The 22424-nt window shown below is 38.5% G+C and overlaps 1 protein-coding gene across 1 annotated transcript in view; it reads left to right on the top strand.

The window, feature by feature from the left end:
- The window catches only part of SPTA1 (spectrin alpha, erythrocytic 1), a 129166-nt gene that overhangs the window by 2873 nt on the left and 103869 nt on the right, over positions 1 to 22424 (top strand). Inside the window, exons 3-16 of the mRNA XM_044675009.1 lie at positions 971 to 1111; positions 1922 to 2068; positions 3924 to 4057; positions 5144 to 5288; positions 6530 to 6684; positions 8993 to 9128; positions 11105 to 11206; positions 12180 to 12317; positions 12760 to 12870; positions 14321 to 14398; positions 14564 to 14719; positions 16406 to 16610; positions 19356 to 19537; positions 21838 to 22081. Of these exons, the coding sequence (XP_044530944.1) occupies positions 971 to 1111; positions 1922 to 2068; positions 3924 to 4057; positions 5144 to 5288; positions 6530 to 6684; positions 8993 to 9128; positions 11105 to 11206; positions 12180 to 12317; positions 12760 to 12870; positions 14321 to 14398; positions 14564 to 14719; positions 16406 to 16610; positions 19356 to 19537; positions 21838 to 22081 (2074 nt within the window). The remainder of the gene's footprint in view (positions 1 to 970; positions 1112 to 1921; positions 2069 to 3923; positions 4058 to 5143; positions 5289 to 6529; positions 6685 to 8992; positions 9129 to 11104; positions 11207 to 12179; positions 12318 to 12759; positions 12871 to 14320; positions 14399 to 14563; positions 14720 to 16405; positions 16611 to 19355; positions 19538 to 21837; positions 22082 to 22424) is intronic.

Raw genomic sequence — 22424 nt, forward strand, 5'->3', positions numbered from 1 at the left:
CTCCCTTCAATATTTTATGTATATACAAATTATATATAATATAAAATATTAATATTAATACAACTGTATTTATAATATATTATACTATAGATATTTATATGAAAATGTATACATAAATATAATAATATTACATATATATGAAGGCATTCCAGAAAAGATAATTTTCCATTGAGGATTTCCATTGAGAATACTTTTTCTTCCTATCTATCATTTTATTTTTCCAATCTCTGATTCTATGTAACCTTCTAGTGCCTAGAAGTGGTCTAATAGTGAATTCTATCTATGTTTAGGCAGGAAGTGAATGCCCTTTGAATTTAAAACTACCACTAATAGCCTCATCTCTCTATCCTATCCCCACACCAAACAGCAATCCTGCTAAATTGCAAACCAAATCAGGGCAAAGATTACCAGTCTGCCATTTTCTTCCCTATAGCCTCTTCTATTCTTCAGAGGTATGTCCAACAGATGGCAGTAGGATGATGAGAGTACAAGAGACTATGTCATAGTATAATCAGTTGAAGGAACTAAGGATGAATAATCTGTAGAGAAGACTTTAGGTTTGATTTGGAAGGATAAGACTTGTGCTATTTATCCCTAGAGGACAGAAGTAGAAGCAGAGTAAAGGTTTTCAAGGAACCAATTTCCACTCCATAAAAAGGGCCATTTTTTCCCCAGTAGAATATAAGCTCCTTGAGGGTAAGCTCTTTTTTTGTTTTAATATTCTCAGTACTTGGCATACTCTACTTCATAAATATTTGTTACATTGAATATGAAAACAAAGGCTATACTGAAGAAGAAAAAGGGGATCCCTGGGAAGCAAATCCATCTCTGGAGGTCTTTCCATGGAGGCTAGGTGAACAGTTATTGGAAATGCTTTAGAAGGTGATCCTCCTCAGAGGTGAGTTGGATGCAATAACCCCTGAGTTTCCTTCTAATTATGCATCTTTGGTTCTGTGATTCTCTCCTCTAGGAACATCTGGAAGAACTGAAGAGACTGTGGGATTTGCTTTTAGAGCTGACTAAGGAGAAGGGCGCTCGGTTGTTGCAGGTTCTGAAACTGCAGCAGTACTTACAGGAGTGTGCTGACATCCTTGAGTGGATCAGTGACAAAGTAAGAAGCAGACTGGCCCATGGCTCACCTGCTACCTAGGTCTAGTAACAACTGAATGATAGATAATAGAGACAAAGGCAGATTTCAGGAAGGAATGTTTCACTTCTGGAAGTGATAGAGGCAGAAGAGGCCTGATAGAGAATGGTGGTGGGTGAGTACTGTGGGAGTTGAAATGACAGGAGTGGGGAATGGGAGAATGGGGAAGTTACTTTATTCCAGAATATAAATGCTTTGAAGATTGATTATATATAAGAACTGAAGACAAGACAACAAATATGGAATGATTTATCTCAAAGCACAAAGAAATCGATTAGAATCTATATAATTTCTTATACTCATGACTCCTTTGATGCTGAAAAATTGGGATGATCTAGTCTACCCTTTCTCCTACCCCCATTTTATATATGGAGAGTCTAAGAAACTCATTTCCTCCCTCCTATCACAATACTGTATGCCTCTAAGAAAATGTTTAATTATTCCAGGAAGAGCCTGACAAACATTTTCAGCTCTAACCTTATCCTTTCATGATTGAATGATTTGTCTATCCTTTTGGTGGGTGCCTTTGTTACTATAGCATTACTGATACCTTGTAAAAATGTATTTTTACAATTTATTTTATGTCATTTTTACAATTTACAAAAAACAATGTATTTTTACATTTTAATATACAATTAAATCCCCTTTAAGTGGATTCCCCTTGACTCTTCTTTTTATATTCTTCATATTTAATTTCTTCACATGTGATATTTCTGTTGTCTAGATCCTCTAAATCTGATAGAGAATATTCTGAATGGTTCTATACCCCTCCAGGAAACTATTGTGACATCTGTAGAACTGGGTGAAGACTGGGAGAGAGCTGAAGTTTTGCATAAGAAATTTGAAGAGTTCCAGGTGGATCTAGCAGCTCGTGAGGGGCGAGTGGTTGCAGTGAATGAGTTTGCCAACCAGTGTGCCCAGGTAACATGGGAGCAGGAAATATAGTCAGTCCCAAGGGAAGGTCCAGTGTACATAGTGAATAAAAGGAACAGGACAAGACAGGATTAATGAAATTGAGGGGTGGAAGGGAACACATCTAGGGAGAGAGAGGAGTGATTGTCCCTCAGAAAGGGCCCTGAGCATAGGTGCCACCTGTCATCTCTGTCCCCATTGCAGATTTTTGGAAGGATGAGGGATACCACCAGGTGAGGACAGGGTTCCCTTACCACCGTCTTTTGATTCTCCCTACTCAGAATTAAACTGAGATGTGAAGAAACAAAAAGTCAGAGGAACTATTCCTGTTTGATTTTGGAGTGAAACGTACTTTTTTTGTTTTCTAAGGAAAAGAGATTTTCCTTCTATTATGAGGGCTAATAATAAACGGAGAATTCATACTAATGTCATTCACAGGTTGAGTGTAAGTTTTCTGAGTAACAGGAGGAAGGTAGACTAAACATTTTTAGTATATAGCAGTGATTCACAAAGTGGGCGCCACCACCCCCTGGTGATCCAGAGTGATGGCCACAGGTGCCTTTATCTTTCCTATTAATTGCTATTAAAATTTTTAAAAATTAATTTCCAGGGGGATGAGTAATATTTTTTCTGGAAAGGGAGCAGTAGGCCAAAAAAGTTTGGGAACCGTATAAGTATATAACTAATCCAGCATTGATTAGCTATGTAGAAATAACTTTAAGGTGTTTATCTAGTACTGTCCTATCATCTCATTTTATAGAGAGGATAACCCTTATTTCTGAGTATTAGTCTGTCTATGTTGTTGTTGATCAGAGACTTGCCAAAGATGATTGTATTAAGTGTAGTAGAGGTCCAGGATGGAAGTCAATGTGTTCTGATGACCAATGAAAAGTTTATTTTTTTCCAATCGGGAAACATTTCTTGATGTTCTATAATTATTATATTCAGCTCTTTGAATTTTTAAAGTATCTGGCTTAGTGGATAGAGAGCTGACTTCAGAACCAAGAGGGCCTGGGTTCAAGTCCATTGGTACTTTTGATACATAGTGACTGTATGATCTTAGAAATTCACTTAACATCTCAGTGCTATGGGCAGTTCTTTAAGACTATAAGTTGTAGGTACTGACCAGAATTAAACAGAGGGAGTTCCCTCACCTGGAAGATTTCTATACCAATTAAATTTTAAGTTTAGTCACTAACCCTAATCTGCATAGACAGAATATTGACTTCTACTTCTTCTTGGTGCAGAATTACCTCAAATACAGGAACACAGGTTAATGAGAATATAGCTTTATCACTAGGGCTGGATCTTTATGGCCACCTTCACTGTAACATACTCAAGGAGAGAATGTGCTAAACTAGGATGAGGCCATTTTATAAGTGGTGAGAGAGAATCAGACAGACAAACAGGTAGACAGACAGGCAGACAGGTAGACAGGTGGACAGGCAGGCAGGCAGAAACAGAGAGAGAGAAGTAGGGGAGAGAGACAGAGACAGAGAGGCAAAGAGAGACAGAGAAAGGAGAGACAGAGGAAGGAAGAGAAAGACTATCAGAGAATTCCTTTCTCCAGAAGGAAGGTTGGAAGACAACAACAGAGTGGAGTTTTGAAACAAAAATCAGAGATGTAGTCCATTTGTTTATCAGTTAGCCAAGATACTGGATAAAAATTTTTGGCATTAAAATCTGTGGAAGTAAAGCTAGGAGGAAAGGAGGAGGAAGCTCTCTCACACCAGGTAAGGGTGAACCATTCCACAGATAAATATCTTCATGACATATTGGAGGGAAAACACCCAAATGCCCATTGTGGTAAATTTCATCTGCTTCCAGTACTCCCCTAACTCCTGCATTGCTTTGGTCTCCAAAGGAAGATCATCCACAACTGGACCTAATCAAGACAAAGCAGGATGAAGTAAATACCAATTGGCAGCGTCTCCAGGGCTTAGCTCTCCAGAGGCGAGAAACTTTGTCTGATGCTGCTGACCTGCAACGCTTCAACAGGTACTGATATATTGACTCTGGAGTCTCACATGGCTTCTGTCATGTAGTGTGACCTCTGGGGCTAGGGGCTTTTGTAATAATATGTGATTCCCTATTCCATGTTGATTGTTTAATTTTAATTATTTTAAAATGTATTTATTCACTATTTAAATATATATATCTAATATAATATAAAATATAAATTATGTTTGTTATGATAAATGTTATTATATAATATACATATGATTTATTATTAAAATTTAGTTAGAGCATTTGAATATGGGTGTGCCAAGTATAGTTGCAGGGATAGGAATTGAGGATGAAGGTGCTAAAGTGTTGATAGTAGAAAGCTTATTAGGGGTGAGGAGGGATTTGGAGAGAGAATCTTCCAGATTCAAGACACAGGGATGTCCCTGAATGCATGACCCAAATAAAGGGCTTTTATTCCTCCATTTCTGCAAGGAAGGCATGTACCACTTAGGGAGAATTCTAGAGAGTGTATTCAGAGATCAATCTCCTCAGTGATCAAATCAAAGAGATGAGCCTCAAGACATTGTTTCCTGTAGCTCTCCTCTCCTACTTCCCCTTTGAAAAAAGAGCTGGGGGATGAATCCCAGCTCCCTCCCATCCCAATCCCAATGTTTACTGGTGATCCCGAGTCAGTGAATAGGACCCTTGAAAATGACTCCCTCAGGTAAGAGGAGGATCTAAGCTTTGATCAAAGAGAGTAAATAGTGCTTTGAATATTCCTGCCTGAGATCATGAGCTTACCAAATCCAAAGGGCTAAAGCAAGAACCAGGAAAGGAGTTTACAGCAATAATCCAAGGTCAGAGATAGACCGCTAAGTCAGGAAGAACACACTCTGAACCACTGTAGTTGATATTGGTGAAACGATGCTGATGGTGATGCCAGTTTATTGGTCTTGGAGACTGCAGACAATGTGACCAATGTCCCAGTGACTACTTCTCAGCATGTAGTTTAGTGCCAGGGAGGGCAAGGTCCTATGCTGGCAATCGTGCTCTCTTCTGGTTCTCTATGGCAGTAATGATGTTCTCCTAGTTTCCCTGAACTCCTCCAAATTTGGATCTTATCTATGTGTCTGGTAGGGATGTGGCTGAAGCTATCCAGTGGATCAAGGAGAAGGAGCCTCTTCTTACCTCAGAAGACTTTGGCAAAGATCTGGTTACCTCTGAAGCCCTGTTCCACAATCACAAAGGGTTGGAAAGGAACCTAGCTGTCATGGAAGACAAGGTGGGCACCAGGAATGGCTGACTTCTCAAGATGAGAATTATCTTAAGCATTTACCTTTTTTCCAGGACAAAATACAACTAAATCACCATGGACGATTGAGAAATTCTCCTGCATATAAAAAGGACAGATAGAAAATTTTCATCAGTATCTGCTTCCAGTAACTAACAGCTCCCACAGCCTCAATAAGCCTTTGCTATAGCTAACACAGACTCTTGCTGATACAGCTATTTTCTGTTTCTTTTGGTCCTACTGATGACAACCCCTGACCCCAAATACAACACTGGAAATCCATTATTTAACCCCTTTCGAAGCTTTTTTTTCCCCCAGGCTGGATATTGCTAATTCCTTTATCTTTTACCTAGGCAAACCAGAAGCATAGATATTCTAGAGCCTAGCCAAGGATTCCTTAATTGCTTAATAATTCCCTAACCCCAGCAATCACTAATGCCATTTAATGCTGAGTATAAGTATTCCAGAAACTGGTCAAGGATAGCTTAATAACTCCCCAAACCTAGCAATCATTAATGTCATTTAATGCTGAGTATACGTTTTCTAGGAAGTGGTCAAGGATTGACTGGTCAAGGATTGCTTAATACTTTCTCAACTCCAGCAATCACTAATGTCATTTCATGCTGAATGCCTCAGTCTGCAGAAAAAGCTACACTTGCCATTCCCCTTTCATGACCTGCTTCTAAGTCTTTGACCCTCTCCTTAGAGTTGTCCCTCTCTGTGTCTATGTTCATTTGGGGAATCCAGAATTACTCCCTTGACCATAAGCAGATTGTGACTACTATTGAGTCTAATGGGGGCTTATATTCAAAACCCCTCCAGAGTAAATAAGAAGAAAATAGTGAGAAATATAAATAATATAAATAAAACAAATAAAAGAGAAAATGACAGGGAAGTCATAATTCTCCTGAAATTTTCCTTTAGAACATCCACTCCTGGAAACTTCATCTGGCAGAATCATTTAGTGGCAGAAGTAAAAGTTTGGAGCCTGGGAAGCTGGGTTCAGATCCCAGCTTTGCCACTCACTGTCTTTTTAGATTTAGACAAATCACTTCACTCTGGATGGACCTCAGTTTCCTTGTCTATAAAATGAGGAAGGTGGGATTGGATAAAATGATCTCAAAGGTTCCTTATACTGTCACAGATATTGAATTTGCCTATTGGAGGGAGATAATTAATCATTTTTGTCAAGGGCTCTAGCTGAGTACTGAAATTTGTTTTCCATCTTAAAGGTGAAAGAGCTGTGTGCTAAGGCAGACAAGCTACAGGTCTCCCATCCCTCAGATGCACCTGAGATCCAGGAGAAGAAAGAAGAACTCTCCTTCAACTGGGCGCAAATCCGGGCTCTAGCCACCAAAAGACACGCCAAGCTTCAGGCTTCATACTGGTAGGAACAAACTCATTGCTGAGCCACTCACTCCCAGGTCTGGGGAGAGGGAAGGGAAGATAAGTGTGCTTAAGTTCAACAGGAGAGAGGAAAAATGGTAAAAATTATAAGAAGGAACTGAGACTTGCCAATTGAAGGGAGGAGTGGAAGTGTTGCCTTTCGTTAGAGAAACACTTTGGAGATTTACCCAAAATTAGGAAGATTAGGTTTTTTGTTCTCAATAGATATTCACTCTCAATATTCACTGAATTGTATGTGTGTGTGTGTATAGTGTGCATGTGTATTATGTTATATTAATATAATCTATAAATATATATATATATCTGTAGCACATAGAGATACACATAATATATTTATATGTACATGCAATATGTGTATGTATATATGTGTGCACACATACATATGCATGTATGAATGTGTATATATACATGTGTGAATAGTATTACATACCCTGTTTTATTAAATGTAGAGAAAAATCTATATACCTATCTATATGAGATTGGGCTATCCTACTTGCAAGAATAAAAACTTGTAATGCAGGATTGATGCCCCCCAGGTTGGTTCTCCAGGGATATTTATAATCCCACCTCCAATGGTCTTTTCTTGAGACCAGGGACTTGCTGGGTCAACATTCTGTTCCCCTAACTGCCAGGATTGCTTCGGGTGATTTTGCAAATGCAAGAGATCTTGCATCAATCCTGCATTATAATCTGTATGTGTAGTATTTATATTTATATAGATATAAGTAGATAGATAAATAGATAAGGTATATATAAATATATATTTCTGTATATATGGTTATATATAGGTATGTACCTCTATATATATAACTACATATTATATATGTCAGTTTCCATATAAATGAGATAGCCCAAGTTTTTTATGCCTAAAATGAGGACATTATTCTCATTAACCTCTAAGCTTCCTTCCAGTTCTAAACTATGAGCCAAAGAGCCCATTAGGTCCCTTCTAGCTCTAGATGTAAGATCCTATGGTTTATTGCGTGTAGTTAAACAGTTTATAAATGTTTTGATTTACAACATATTGGCAACAATTCTGGAAGGTGGTTTTTCTAATTATTTTTATTAATAGAAGATGGCCAGTAACGTTTATATTGTTAAAACAAAGTTAATCTAATTAATCATTCATAATAATAAAGTACTTTTAATTTTGTAAAATGCTTTCAAGTCAGGTTTTGTATTTTATCTCCCAATAACCCTTGTATTGGGTGAGGCAGAGAGGTGTATATTATCTATATTTTATAGATGAGGAAAGTGAGGCAAGTCAATTTAAATAACGTTCTTGAAGTTATAAAGCTAGTTAGTAGTGGAATGGTGACGAAAAGTCAGTTCTCCACTATGCTCTGCACTAATATAGAGAACATGAGATATTGTCAATAAATACAAAGTCAGGGGTTCCACAGTCAACTCAGTGAAATCTACTAGAGACCACAAGATAATTTGAAACAAAAATATAATTTATATTTAGCTCTGGAATAAATTTTGCATAGATTCATATTCCTAGATGTTTTCCTTAGACCAATAGTTCCCAATTTTTTTTGGCCTACTGTCCCCTTTCCAGAAAAAATATTATTTATCCTCCTGGAAATTAATTTTTTAAAAATTTAATAGCAATTTATAGGAAAGATAAATGCACCTGTGGCCATCACCTCTCCTCTGGATCACTGCAGCACCCACCAAGGGGTGGTAGTGCCCACTTTGGGAATCACTGCCTTAGACAATGATACAAATGAGATGGCATTACCTGAACAAAAGGCAACCAAAAGACAAATACTTCTGAGCATCTTTGAGCAAAACACTGTATTCGTTGATGAGAAATGAAAAGCAACTCAGTAGTTTCCTGGGCATGAGGTAAAAACATAAATGAGTTTTAAAAAATGTGTTGTGACAATTCACCAAGTATATAACCCACCTACAGAACAAGATAATTTGCTCATAAGTTTTGCTTTTCACTTACTGTAGGATATTGAGTAAGTCATTTGAACTTTCTGATTATTTTTTTCCATATGAAAAATTCAATGACACTTCGCTGAGAAAATGTTTACTTCAAGTTGAAGGAAGATCTGATTTTTTGACCTTTGATCTTCAGGGACAGAGAATACACCTCATCATCTTTTGACTGTCTCTTTTAGTATCCCCAAACCCTCTGATCAGGAAATATATAGAGTTACCTCCTGTTCCCTAAATTTAAGAACATTGGGTGTTTTTCTTCTTCTCAAGTGCCCTAATTAGCTAGGTAGACTGACCACCTCTCTCCTCCCCTCTCTTTTGTCTTCTCCTTTTCTCAGGTACCAACGCTTCCTCTCTGACTTTGATGAACTCACAGGCTGGATGGGAGAGAAAACAGCCCTTATCAATGCTGATGAGCTGCCAACAGATGTGGCAGGTGGGGAAGCCCTGTTAGACAGGCACCAACAGCATAAGGTATGGCATGCCTTTCCCAGGACCTGTTCCTTTTCACAATTCATTCCTCAGCAGGACTTATGAGGACATCATGATCAGCAAACAGCTTGAGCCCAAAGAATTTATTAGTTATCAATCAAAATCACACATTTCACACCTCTTTCAAGTGAAGCCCTCTCTTATAAACTGGGTGCTTAGGACAACTAGGAAAGAAGAGCCCACCATAGGAAACCCTGGGGAAACAGACAAAAAATACGATAGGGACAAAGGAGACCAAGTATTTAAGGAATAGCTGAGGAATATCTAAGGAATATCTTTTGTCCAATGGGACTAAGATAGTCTTCACAGAGGAGAGCAATCAGCCAATAAACATTTATTAAAGCAACTATTAAGAGCAAGACATTGTGCTGAGGCTATAAAAACAAAGAAAAAGGTAAAAAAAAATCAAACAATAAAAGAGGATGTAGTACCTGGACTGGACCTTGAAGGCAGAGATGAGGAGGAAGTATATTTTAGGTATGGAGGACAGTTTCCTGGATGCATGAAGGTAGGAACCTGCATGAGGACCACAAGAAACAGTTAACACCAATCTGGCAGAACATCGAATAAAATAAGGAATATAAAGTGAAATAAAATGTTAAAGACAAATTAGAGAAAGATTGAGGTGGAGGGAACTTCTGGTTAAGTATACTTTATTCATTAAATATAATATCCATATCTGCATAAACTATACTTTATCCATTAGGGAGCTACTGAAGTTCTTTTTAAATCCTTACCTTCTTAGTATTATCAATTGTAAGACAGAGAGGAGAGGTAAAGGCTAGGCAGTGGAAGTTAAGTGACTTTGCCCACGGTCTAACAGCTAGGAAGTACCTGAGGACAGATTTGAACCCAGGTTCTCCTGACTTTGGGTCCAGCTCTCTGCCAGTAAAGGTTTTTAAACAGGAGAGTGATATGGCCACACCTGTGCAGACCTTGTCAGGGACCAGAAGAAATCCCTCCCTCCATTTTTAAAACCCACAGCGATCGGCTTGACCACTCTTCTCTCACATTTTTAGTTCATGGCCAAGAACACACTGTCCACAACCTCAGCTCTGAATCAGTGATGATTCAGACCATTATGAGTCACTTTCTTCAAGGAGATAATAAATTGAAGATGAGAAGAGTCCTTATCATTAGTCTCTGAATAATATCAGATATTGTGGTTAGCTTCTATTATCACAAAGCTTTATATGTGACCTGTTAGCATTACAAATAGTGAAATAAAATTCAAAATCATAAGAATGCTACAGGAGCCTATAGTTACCTTGATCCTGGACTGATGCTGAAAATATTGGGGATCAGGAGTTTCTAATCATTGACCCCTCCTATTCTGGCATTCAAATTACTCTAATTATTTGTATAAAGTCTCTGTACAAGTTTTTTTTTTAATTCTTACCTTCCATTTGAGAATCACTACTGTGTTTTGGTTCCAAGACAGAAGAGCAGGAAGGGCTAGGCAATAGGGGTTAAGTGACTTTCCCAGGGTCACACAGCTAGAAAGTATCTGAGGTCAAATTTGAACCCAGGACTTCTTGTCTTTATGCCTGGATCTCTATCCACTGAGGCACCTAGCTATCCCCTCTATCCCAGTTTGAACTGACTGTTCAAAATAATGTTTTGATAGGATGACAGTCAGCAAATGATGACTTGATGATCAAATCTGACTCATCACTTGTTTCCATATAGCTTGTAAGCTTAAAAATGTAAAAACCATTCTTGGCTCCCAGGCCATACACAATCAATATTTGGTGCCAAGGCCATTGTTTGCCAACTCCCAGACTAGACAAGAACCAAGCAAGTGGATCATGTAATGAGGCTCTATCTATTTAAAAATCTCTACCAACAAGATTCCAAAGCCTCCTTTGAATACCAGTCAGTGTTTCCCATTTCTCTGTGTTATAAAAACAAAAATCTTTCTGACTTCAACTTGAGCATATTTTGTTTTGTAATCACAGCATGAAATTGATTCCTATGAAGACCGATTTCAGTCAGCTGCAGAGACTGGCCAGTATCTGTTGGATGCTGACCATGAGGCTTCTGAAGAAGTTCGTGAAAAGGTAAAATGGGCTTCTTAAGAACTTGTATTTTACTTCCTCCTTGCCCCCAACAAAAGTTCAGAATAATACTGAAAGCCTGAAACAAGGAAATTCTCCAAGAGAACATTTAGATAAATTCTCCTTTATGAGACTAAATGATTTCTAAGGTCCCTTCCAGTTTCAAAATTCTCTGATGAGCAAGGCTGCTGCAGTCAACCTATGAAAGACATGAGCTTGGTCATTACCAAAGACCTCCAGCATGGAATTCCCACATTTTCTGTCTCACCTGTCAGTTTAGTGTTCTAAAATCTTCCTCATTAGGTAATTCTTAGATTTTCTGTATGAAGCTTGAAAGAACTTAGAGAACCTGAAATCCTCCCTCCTTCTTTAAATGAGACCCCAGAGAGATAAATTGTCAAAGGTCATCTAGGCAGAACTGGGGTAAAAATTTAAGTGCTCTTATTCAAAATATTCTGATTTCCATTATACCATGCTGCTCCTGGCTTCCCAATCTTTCATTTAGTCTGAGGATCCATCTTATTTTGAAGCTTATAGCCTACTACCTACTAACTGCAGAAATATGACTCCTGCTGGGACTGGAAATGAGGAGATTCATCTGCTTTATTCAGTGAGAGAAAAGTTGCTGAGTGAGTTAGTTCAGACAGAATAATAATCATAATATCCAACATTTATATGATGCTTTAAGGTTTGTGAAGCAGCCTCTATATGTCATTTCATTTGATCCTCTAACAACTCTGTGGGGTAGATGCTATTATTATCCCCATTTTACAGATGAGAGAAGTAAAGTGACTTAGCAAGGGTCATACAGCTAGGAATTTGCTCCTTGCAATTTCTAGTCTTCATCATATTTTCATGACACCATGCTGCCATCACCACCAAGAGAGATCAGGGGACTCAGTTGAGCAATCATAGACCTTAACTCAACAAACTCCTTGCCCCCATCCAACTGACCTGTTCTCCCTACTCCTCAAAGATGACTTCTCTTGACAATGATCATGCTGCCCTGCTGGAATTATGGGAGAGACGTCGTCATCAGTATGAGCAGTGCCTGGACCTACACCTCTTCTATCGAGATAGTGAGCAAGTGGACAGTTGGATGAGCAGACAGGAGGTAAGGAGAAAGGATGGTCCACCTAAGCTGTCCTGGAGAGGAGACTATCCAAAGCTACCCACTATGGGGACATATAACTCATTTGTGGTGTCAGAAAAGAGATGATGAAAAAGACACAAAACCCAAAGGCATAAATGCATACAATGCTTTAATGGACAGGGATGGGGATAGACAAGGTGTTAGAAGAGCAACTAGAAAGACTTCACAAGAGCAAACAAAGAAGACTTCACAGAGCAGGGAGTATTGTGTGGCAGGTATAAAAAGATGGGAAGTCCTTAGATTAGTGGAGAGGACTGAGGCAGAAAGGGCTTGGGAATGCCTGGTTCTTTAAAGATGGGAAGGCAGGGATGAATGATGCCTTTCTGATTTGCTTTGGTTGATTGTCTTGGGAGTCTGGTTCCCACCTGAATATCATGGGTTTCTATTGGTATTCTGTCTCTAGGCCTTCTTAGAGAATGAGGACTTGGGGAACTCTCTGGGCAGTGTAGAAGCCCTTCTTCAGAAGCACGATGACTTTGAGGAAGCCTTTGGTGCCCAGGAGGAGAAAATTACAGTAAGTACTGACTCTCGAGTTTAGACAGGGAACTCTGAGGGAGGAGAGACCTTCTCTTCTGTCTTGCTGTTTCCAGGCAGGATTACTATTATATGTCAAACATATGAAGTTAAAGATTCTTAGGCAAGTATGTTCTGGAAGGGATGATCTCATACTTCCTCTTTCTTATCCTTTCTAGTTTCTGACAACCTCACTACCAAGAAGTCTTTCCTGATAACTATTAAATCCTTTCTCCTGCAATGCATAAATTCTCCTTTTCTTGAGTTCAGTAAAGATAGTGAGCAGTGTTTCCCAATCTTCCTCATGTATTTAAAGACCAATATATAGTTTATCTCCTACTTTCTCTTCTATGATCTGAATAATTCTTTTAAAAAAATCCTCAGAATGATATCTGGATTTCCAAGTTGTGCCTATTTACTTATCTGTACATATTTTTCTCTAGTAAAATGTAAACTCCTTGAAGGGAGGAATTATGTTTGTATCCCCAATATTTAGTACAACTTCTAGTACATAGTAGATATTTGATAAATATTTGTTGAATGTCATTGAATATTTTATAGTTTTTAACTCTTATTGATACTCTGCCATCTCCCCAAGTTTTCCCAATTCCATTCAAATTGTAGAACCCAGCGCTGGCATCAATATTTTTTTAAAACCCTTAACTTCTGCCTTAGAACCAATACACAGTATTGATTCTAATATAGAATGTAAGGGTTTTGAAAAAAGATTTTAGCAAAAGTCTGTTTAGATCAAAACAACAGCCTCATGATTTTAGTCAACTGTATATTTTTTGGTTATTAGAATTTTTCTAAAGTTTTAAAAATAATTAAAAACCACCTCAAAGACAAGATAGGGCTTCTGCCTCATCATCAGTCAGTCTTCTTCAATATGTATCTTGTATCGGTAATGCTTACCTCTCAGTTATCCCTGTGGGTGGGACCACTGTCTCTATCCACAAACAGTAATAATAATAATAACTAATATTTATTTGGTACTTATGTTCCAGGTACTATATTAAATGCCTTACAATTATTTTCTCATTTAACTTCACAAAAATCCTAGGAGGCAGGTGCTATTATTATCCCCATTTTACAGATGAAAAAATTGAGCTAAACAGATATTAAATGTGTCCAGGGTCACTTAACTAGCAAAAGCCTGAGCGTGGATTTGAACCCAGGTCTTCTTGACTCTAAACCTGGTGTTCTATGCCTTGTGCCATAGCTGTTTATTCATCATTGCTACTTTCCCCCCTCCTGATTAAAAAGAGAGATAAGATTGGCAAGTAATCTCTAATTTTTAACCATTACTCTCAGGAATGCCATGGGCAATGTCACCTCCATCTAGATAATATGATCCTTGAAAAGTTTCCTTTCAAAGCACTTTACTCTGATAACTGGAGAATCCATTCTCTCTCTCGCTCTCTCACTCCCCCTTTCCTTTCTCTCTCCAGACACTGGACAAGACAGCAACCAAACTGATTGACAATGACCATTATGATTCAGAGAACATCGCTGAGATCCGGGATGGGGTATGTCTGTGTGTTCTTTAGACATGGGTTTTTTTTGTTTTTTTTTTAAATTTCAAGGGTTTAACTGTGTAGTGAGCACTGAGGCTGGAGTGGTGGGTGCTACTGGTGTTTTTGCATAGTCTTTGTGGTTCTGTTGATAGCAAAGTCATCTGTGATTATTTGTAGCTTTTGGCACGACGAGATGCCCTCCGTGCCCGGGCTGCTGCCAGGCGAAGGCAACTGGAAGATGCCCTGCTTCTGCAGCAGCTCTACCAAGACTCTGATGACCTAAAGAACTGGATCAATAAGAAGAAAAAATTAGCAGATGATGAGGATTACAAGGTGGGCAAAGAGTCCAATTTCAGTTGTCTTTAATAGTCTTGATCCTATCCTTCCCATCCCTCATCCAAAGTAGAGTTTGGAGATGATGGGAAGTGATGCTTCTATATGTTTCTTGGGCACATTCTTAGATCTGTGTCTTTTGTCATGTCCTCTTGGTCACTTAGTCTCATGTTAAGGAGTGATGTATCTACATTCTTTGATGAGGATTCTAATATGAAGAGTTTGGAATCTGGGATACATAAATAGGCCAACTGTAGTCAAGACTAAAAGAAAATTTATAAAAAGAAATTTTAGAGTTGCAAAAGAGTTTAGAACTCATCCGCATTTTACAGACTGGGAAACTGAATTCATAGGGGAATAAATTATTTGGTATTCTTGATTTTTTCTTATCCCTTTGCCTCTAGGACTCTATTTCACCCCTAGTCTTACAGCTCATTCCTAGTCTCTTCATAGATTCCTCATTCTCTTGCCTCTTAAATGCAGACATCTGTCAAAGCTCTATCCTTGGCTTTCTTTTTTCTTTTGAAAATGCCCTCAGTTACCACTTTTAAATATATCACTCTAAAGTCTGTCCCTCTAGATTCAATCTTTCCCTAGAACTCCAGTCCTTCACTTCAATTGCATGCATAGAGATGCCGACAATTTTACTTAGAGGTCCTGTTGATACCTCAAACTTAGGTCCCAAATTAAACTTGTCTATTCTGTTTTTCTTTTTAATTTTTATTAATACACTTTGTTTCTACATAATTTTCACTTCTATATATATTGAATATCTGTACTCCCATCACCACCCCCAAATACTAAGATCATATAAAAAGGAGGGAAAAAGCAGTTCAACAAAATGAACCAACATATATTCAGTCTATTCAAGAAACGTTCCATACTCACAGTCCATAGTTCTGCAAAGAAGAAAGAGAGGTCTTTTGTCTTCTTTGGTACCAAGAGTAGTTATTATGGTTGTATAGTATTCATCTGTTTGCTAGCTTGCCACTCTTCTTTTTATTTATATCTGCAGTTATTGTACATATTGTTTTCTTGGTGCTATTGACTTCACTTTACAGCAATTCATATGTTTCTCCATGCTTTTCTTTTCAGTGTCCTTCATATTCATATTCTTATAGTGCAGAAATATTTCATTACATTCACGTATGACAATTTGTTTAGCCATTCAATCAATGAGCACTACATCTTTATTTTTGTTAGTGACACTGTCATCCTCTTGGCCACACAGACTCAATAATTCATCTTTTTTGATTGTTCTGTCTCACTCACATCCCACAACCAATCAAAGGCTATTGACTCTCATATACCCACTCCTGGTATAACCATATCATCGACCATCACCTAGTCTATTGCAACAACCACACTAAGCAGTTTTACTACCTCCAGCCTCTTATCCTATCATCTTTCTAGTATGTACCTCTGTTTCTGGGATATTACCTTTATATTTGTCTTTCCATCATCATTGCATATATAAAGGGGGGGAGATATAGTTGTGGAAGAGGGGTGGCTTAAGAGGTCATGGCTAAATAGGCAGTTAGGAATATTAGAACAACTCACCATTTGTTCATTTCTAAGATCAGATTTTTCAAGAGTAATATCCTCCAAGTACTAAACCTTCTCTTCTGCTCCCAGGGTCTCACTTCCTCCTCTGACACTTCATTTTGGTGTCCCTCTTTCCCCTAGGACTCACAGAACCTAAAGAGCAGAGTTCAAAAGCAACAAGTATTTCAAGAGGAGCTGATGGCTAATGAAGCTCTCCTCAACAACCTGGAGAAAACTGGCCAAGAGATGATTGACAGCAACCACTATGCCTCTGATAATGTGACTGCCCGAATTAATGAGGTCACTGCCCTCTGGAAGGAGCTCCTAGAAACAACAGAGCAGAAAGGTCAGAAAAAAGGACTTTTCTGGACAGATTAATTTTGTTACTGACTATGGTCCTAAACATTCCCTTTCCACTTTCATTAATGTAAATATGAACGTTTCTCCTACAGCATTATGTGATGAGGCAAACCTGCCTCATATTGAGTAACTGTTTGATTCTGGAGAAGTCACTTAGTCTCAGCCCCAGGTTCCCTCATTTGTAAAATGGAAATAACAATCACATTTACCTCTTAGGGTCGTTATGATGATCAAATGAGATTATCTTTGTGAAGCGCTTTGAGAATTTTAAAGCTTAATGTCAAGGTTAACTATTATTATTAAATATATATTTTGGCTTGGAAATTTCCACTTATGAATTTTGTGGAAAAATACAACCCCCTCACACTGTACTCCCACCCTCTTCAGTAATCATGGAATGCTACAAACCTAGAAAATAAAAAACTCTGGCCAAGGACTGGCACAAGTTCTGCTACTATAAACTCTGGTCATCTTTGCTATCTAATTTGTATCCACCCTTCTGCTATGCCAGACCATTTTCTCTTGCTTGTGTCTCTCTAGAGTTTTACTATTCTTGAAGATACTGTTCAGCCCTCCATCTTTTCTTTTACGTTTTTCTGGTTTAAATGATCAGTAAATCAATCAGCAAGAATTTTAGTGCTGGCTAAGAGCCGAGTACTATGCTAATATCTGCTTTCTTGTGATGAGGTTTGTACTTCTGTTCATTAGACTGGGCAAATTTCCATAATGCTAAGCTATTAAACTGGACTTTTTAAAGATTGACATTATTTCATGTGATGTCATACACAGCAAGGTTAGGGGTAGGACTTGAAGAATGATTGTTGCTACCACCCTTCTGAACTTAGACGAACGCAAACATCTAAGAAGCTCTATTTGTCTCTAAAAAAGTACACCAATACCCACTGAAAATAGTCTTACAGTGCCATTAACCTCCCTTCATTGGCACCATTTCAATCCCTCATCTGGCCAGCTGTTAACATTCAATAATATTTAATGAATGCTTTTTTCTTTTCCCCTAGCAGTCAGGCCACCTCCTGTGCGGTATGTCTCTGAGATATGGACAGAGACTGGGTTTTGGACATTGAAGGGAAATCAAGATAGGGGAAGGAGATGAAGTACTTGCCTTTGGGGCATTCCTAGTGTGATAGGGCAGAAAAAACACATTCACAGGACTAAGATGGTGGGGAATAGGAAGAGGAGAAGGGCATCATTTGGGCCAGAATGTGTCAGACAGTTTTTAATGAATCAAGACTGTTTAACCGTCAATTGTGCATTTTCCTGGTGTCATCAGAGCCTAAATCTTCACACTAGTTATTCCCACAACTCTAGAAATAAACAATTAATGTCACACCTATTTTGCTGTTTCCTCAAGGGCACACAAATTCAGACATAACATGACCTCTGGGTATCCAGTCTAGTTGAAAGAACTCTCCAGAGCACTACAGACATAATAGTGGGAAATCAAAACTTTTTCAGGCTTAAAATTTGGATGATACAGTCAGTCAGTCAATGAACTTTTATTAAACAGCTATTATATATCAGCCACTGCGCTGACCACTGGGAGTACATAGAAAGGCAAATAACATCACTCTTAAGGAACTCACAGTCTGATGGAAGTACATGGTAGATATGCTCAAATAATACATTATGTTGTTTCAGAATGTTAGTGAGCTAATTTTAAAATCTCCAACAACCTCCTACTATTGATTCCTCTATAAAATAACCCTGTAAACAATCATTACTTCCACAGCCAGGAGAACCACTCCTGGCTGTCATGTTTAGCATACCTGTGCATTTCCTCTGATGCTGACCTGGATAGTTGTCACCAGTCTACCTGCTTGACTGCTAATAAACAATTGAGAAAAATAAGAGAAGAGTGAGTTCCATAGCAGAAACTAGAATGCATGCCATAGAGACATAAATATTGTGAGGATACAGCTAGAGAAGAGATGAATGCCCAAAGGACCTTGTCATAGGCATGGAGTTAGACCTGGGAGGGATCTTAGAGGTCACTTGGTCTAAGTCCCTTCTTTTCCAGGTGAGAAACTCAAGAGAAGGCTTCCTGGAAAGCAGCAGTGTGGGACAGACTTTAGAAGGAGGGATTGGACATGGGCAAAAAAGAAGTCATCCCAGGTTGAGGAATTATCATGAGCAGGACTAAGACCAGGAGACCAAAAGAATATCAACCAAAAACAAAGGAGTAGGAATGGGGATGTAACAGGTCCTAGAAAGCCGGGGTGTGAGCAGCTTTAATCCCAGATATTATCCCAGCTATAATATTCCAGATATTATAAGAGGAGACTGAAATCACTTATTAGTCAGACTTCCACTCCTAGAAGAGAAGTCAGTTCCTATCAGCTTCAAGTCCTGCAGGATACAAAGGCACTTACGCTTAAGCATTGAGTGAATGGGGTACAAAGTTGGAATTGAAGATCCACCATAGAAGGAAGTGAATGAACATTTATTAAGCACCTACTCTTTGCCAATTACAGTGTAAAGCACTATACAAGCATGATCTTATTCGATCCTCACAACAACTCTGGCAGGTGGATGCTATTACGTCTGAGAAAATAAACAGAGATTAAGTGACTTGCCCAAGAGTCACACAATTAGTGACTGCATGAGGGAGGATTTGAATTCATGTCTTTCTGACGCCATGCCCAGTAATATTTCCATTGTGTTACAGTAAGGAAAGTCTTTTCCTGGATCTGAGCCTCATATCTTCCCACAGGAGCCCAGCTGCACGAAGCCAACCAGAAACTACAGTTTGAACAGAATGTGGAGGATTTAGCCCGCTGGCTGGAGGAAGTGGAGGGTCAGGTTGCTTCGGAAGATTATGGGAAAGGCCTGGCTGATGTCCAGAATCTCCTTAGAAAACATGGACTCTTAGAGACTAGTGTGAATGCTCATCAGGTACCTACATTCTTTAGCTATTACAGTCTATTGAGGGTGGAGGCTATTGATCATTATATATTATGAGCTCCCGGAAAGCAGAGAATTTATTTTTTTTATATCTCTAGCACTTAGCACAGTGTCTGACATATTGTAGGTGCTTAAATAACATATATTGACCTACTGACTGGGCACTCATAGAAAGCAAGGTCATTTATGCAACAGGTAGAGGTCAAAAGTCAATGTCTCCCCTTCTGATCTAGATAACTTCTATGGACAGAATAATGATCCCAGGAAGTTTCAGCCGAAAGAAAAAAAAAGGAGTTATAAGAGGGGTACCCAAGTGTATTGGCAAGAGTACATCAACCAGAAGACTTGACTTCTATTTCTGTTTTTATCTCTAACTAGCTATGTCACCTTGGGCAAATAAATGAACCTCCCTAAACCCTCAATTTCTTCACCAATATGCATACAACCTAATTAACAGGATTATTTATGAATGAAGTGTTCTACAGACATTAAAATGTGATTTTTTTATGTGAGAGACAGGCCATATCTATAAGCTATAGCCCTAAAGATAGAGAGACGAAGGCAGATAAGTTAGGTGGAAAGACCTATAGACATCAGAACAGGAAAATGCAGAGAGACCAAGAATAGAACAACTATATAAGCTACGTATGAATAGGCTTCTAGTAGATGCAGAAAGGAAGGAAAATTTTGGGAAAAGCAAGGGAGCTGTTTTGGGTAGTGGGAGAGGAGAAGTGGGGGAAGGAGGCAATTAAGAACCAATAAATAGCCCAAGTAAAACTTCTGAGATGGAAAGATTGAAACCAGGTACAGAATTCCCTTCCTGGAGTAGAAAGTCTGAGCCAAAATATTCCATTTTAAAATAATCAGAATGGGATGCATTTGGTGGAGACCTTTAAAATAGACATTGAGGAGTACATATTTATTTATTAATAGCAACTTCAATGGACAATCATATAATGTTATAAAGTTTGCAAAGTACTTTGCATACTCTCTCTCATTTGAGCCCCGCAGCAACCCTTTGAAGTAGACACTCAAGTTATTCTTATTTTGTAAATGAGGAAACTGAGGGGCAAAGAGGTCATATAGCTATAGGAAATGTCACAGGCAGGATTTGACTCCAGCTTTTCCTGGCCCTTAAATCCAGTACACTATCGACTATACTATGTTTCCTCCATTAAATATTAATTGAGTGATTTAAACTCTGAGTAGAAAGGAGGGTTGAAATCAACTTGTCTGCAGTGCTCTGCCATGAAGAGAGGGATAGGTGGGAGAGTAGGTTGAATTATGCTGCTATTTAAGGAGTTTCGATAATGACATACACATATATATTATACAGATAATATATATATATACATATCCATTAATTGCTCACATATAACACACCCTCTGGACAACTCTTAACACTATAAGTGGTAGAGATGGTACAGACTTGCCTGAGATTCTGGGAGTTACCTTTAATGATAAAATCATAGTTCCAGTCCCTATCTTTATCTCTAAGGTCAATGATGTCAAATCTAAATAGAAATGGATTTCTAAGGGTCATATGCACTTGGAAAAACACAAATTAACATTATATATGTTGTATAGGATTTTTATTTGTTTTAAAAAATTGTTTCTAAATTGCATTTTAGACTAGATGAGACGGAACTCCTGGGTTTTAGAGGCTGCATATTTGGCACCTCTGTATTAAGGTTTATAAATCATCTTGGTATTTAGAAGGTTTACAGTGTTCATTACCTTTTGTGTGCCTCAGGATTGATGCATATGAGATGTGGAATTATTATGTGAATTTTACAGATGAATCAACAGATTCAGAGAGTTTAAGCATAGTCATATAGCTATAAATACTAAGTGTCAGAGATTGGATTTGAGCCCAAATTGCTCCTGATGCAAAGTTCATCTTTTCTTTTCACTATATCATGTCATCTTGATTTTTTTACCATGTATCTGTGCCCTGGGGCTTCCATTCTCCCTTTGAGTTTCTGTTGAAAAGACTCAAGAATTAGATTTTTAATCCTTATCAACTAGCTATTAAGCAAGCCAGCTTGCCAAAATCTCCTCCCTTATAAAATTCCCAGGTTGAAGTAGAGGATTTCTAGGTGTTTTTTTCACCCTAGATTTCTTTAATTTTATGAACGTGAGGTAAAACAGAGAGAAGAGACTGTCCAAGATTCCCTATTACTGATAAACAAAAACACTGACTTCCCTAACCTATAAACACTGATCATCCCTCAGGATCATTTCCATTGACTATGGTTAAGAAATAACTTTATATTCTTTTGCATTATTAGGACCAAGTAGACACAATTACAGACCTGGCTGCCTATTTTGAGGAGGTGAAACATCCTGATGCTGGAGAAATGAAATTAAGGCAGGAGTCACTGGTGTCACATTATGAGTCCCTGAAGGAACCACTGGCCAAAAGGAAGAGGAAGCTTGTTGACCTTCTGCGACTGCAACAGATCTGCCGGGACACAGAGGATGAGGAGGCTTGGATCCAAGAGACAGAGCCTTCTGCTGCCTCCACTTACCTTGGTTAGTTCACACTGAGCTGGGGGCTCCTACAAGTTCTCTGCAGAAAAAAGGAGATGGTATCTATGTCATTCATTAACTGTGAGATGGGCATTAGGGAGGTAGGAAAGGGCTTCTTAGGTTGGGAAATGTCCCATGTATAGGAATAAAAGCAAATATAGACAAATTGAACATGGAGGATGACAAAGGACCCCTTAGCTCCTACCTATTAACTTTATGGGGACTTGCCTATTCCTCTTGAAGAAAGTTGTTCAGTCTGAATGAGGGGCTACCTCCAGGGTTTGAAAATTTCCACAATCCTGGATAAATTCTTGTGATTTGCAAACATTAGGAGGAGTTTGTAGAG

This window comes from Gracilinanus agilis, chromosome 4 (assembly GCF_016433145.1).
Source record: "Gracilinanus agilis isolate LMUSP501 chromosome 4, AgileGrace, whole genome shotgun sequence".
Taxonomy (NCBI): Eukaryota; Metazoa; Chordata; class Mammalia; order Didelphimorphia; family Didelphidae; genus Gracilinanus; species Gracilinanus agilis.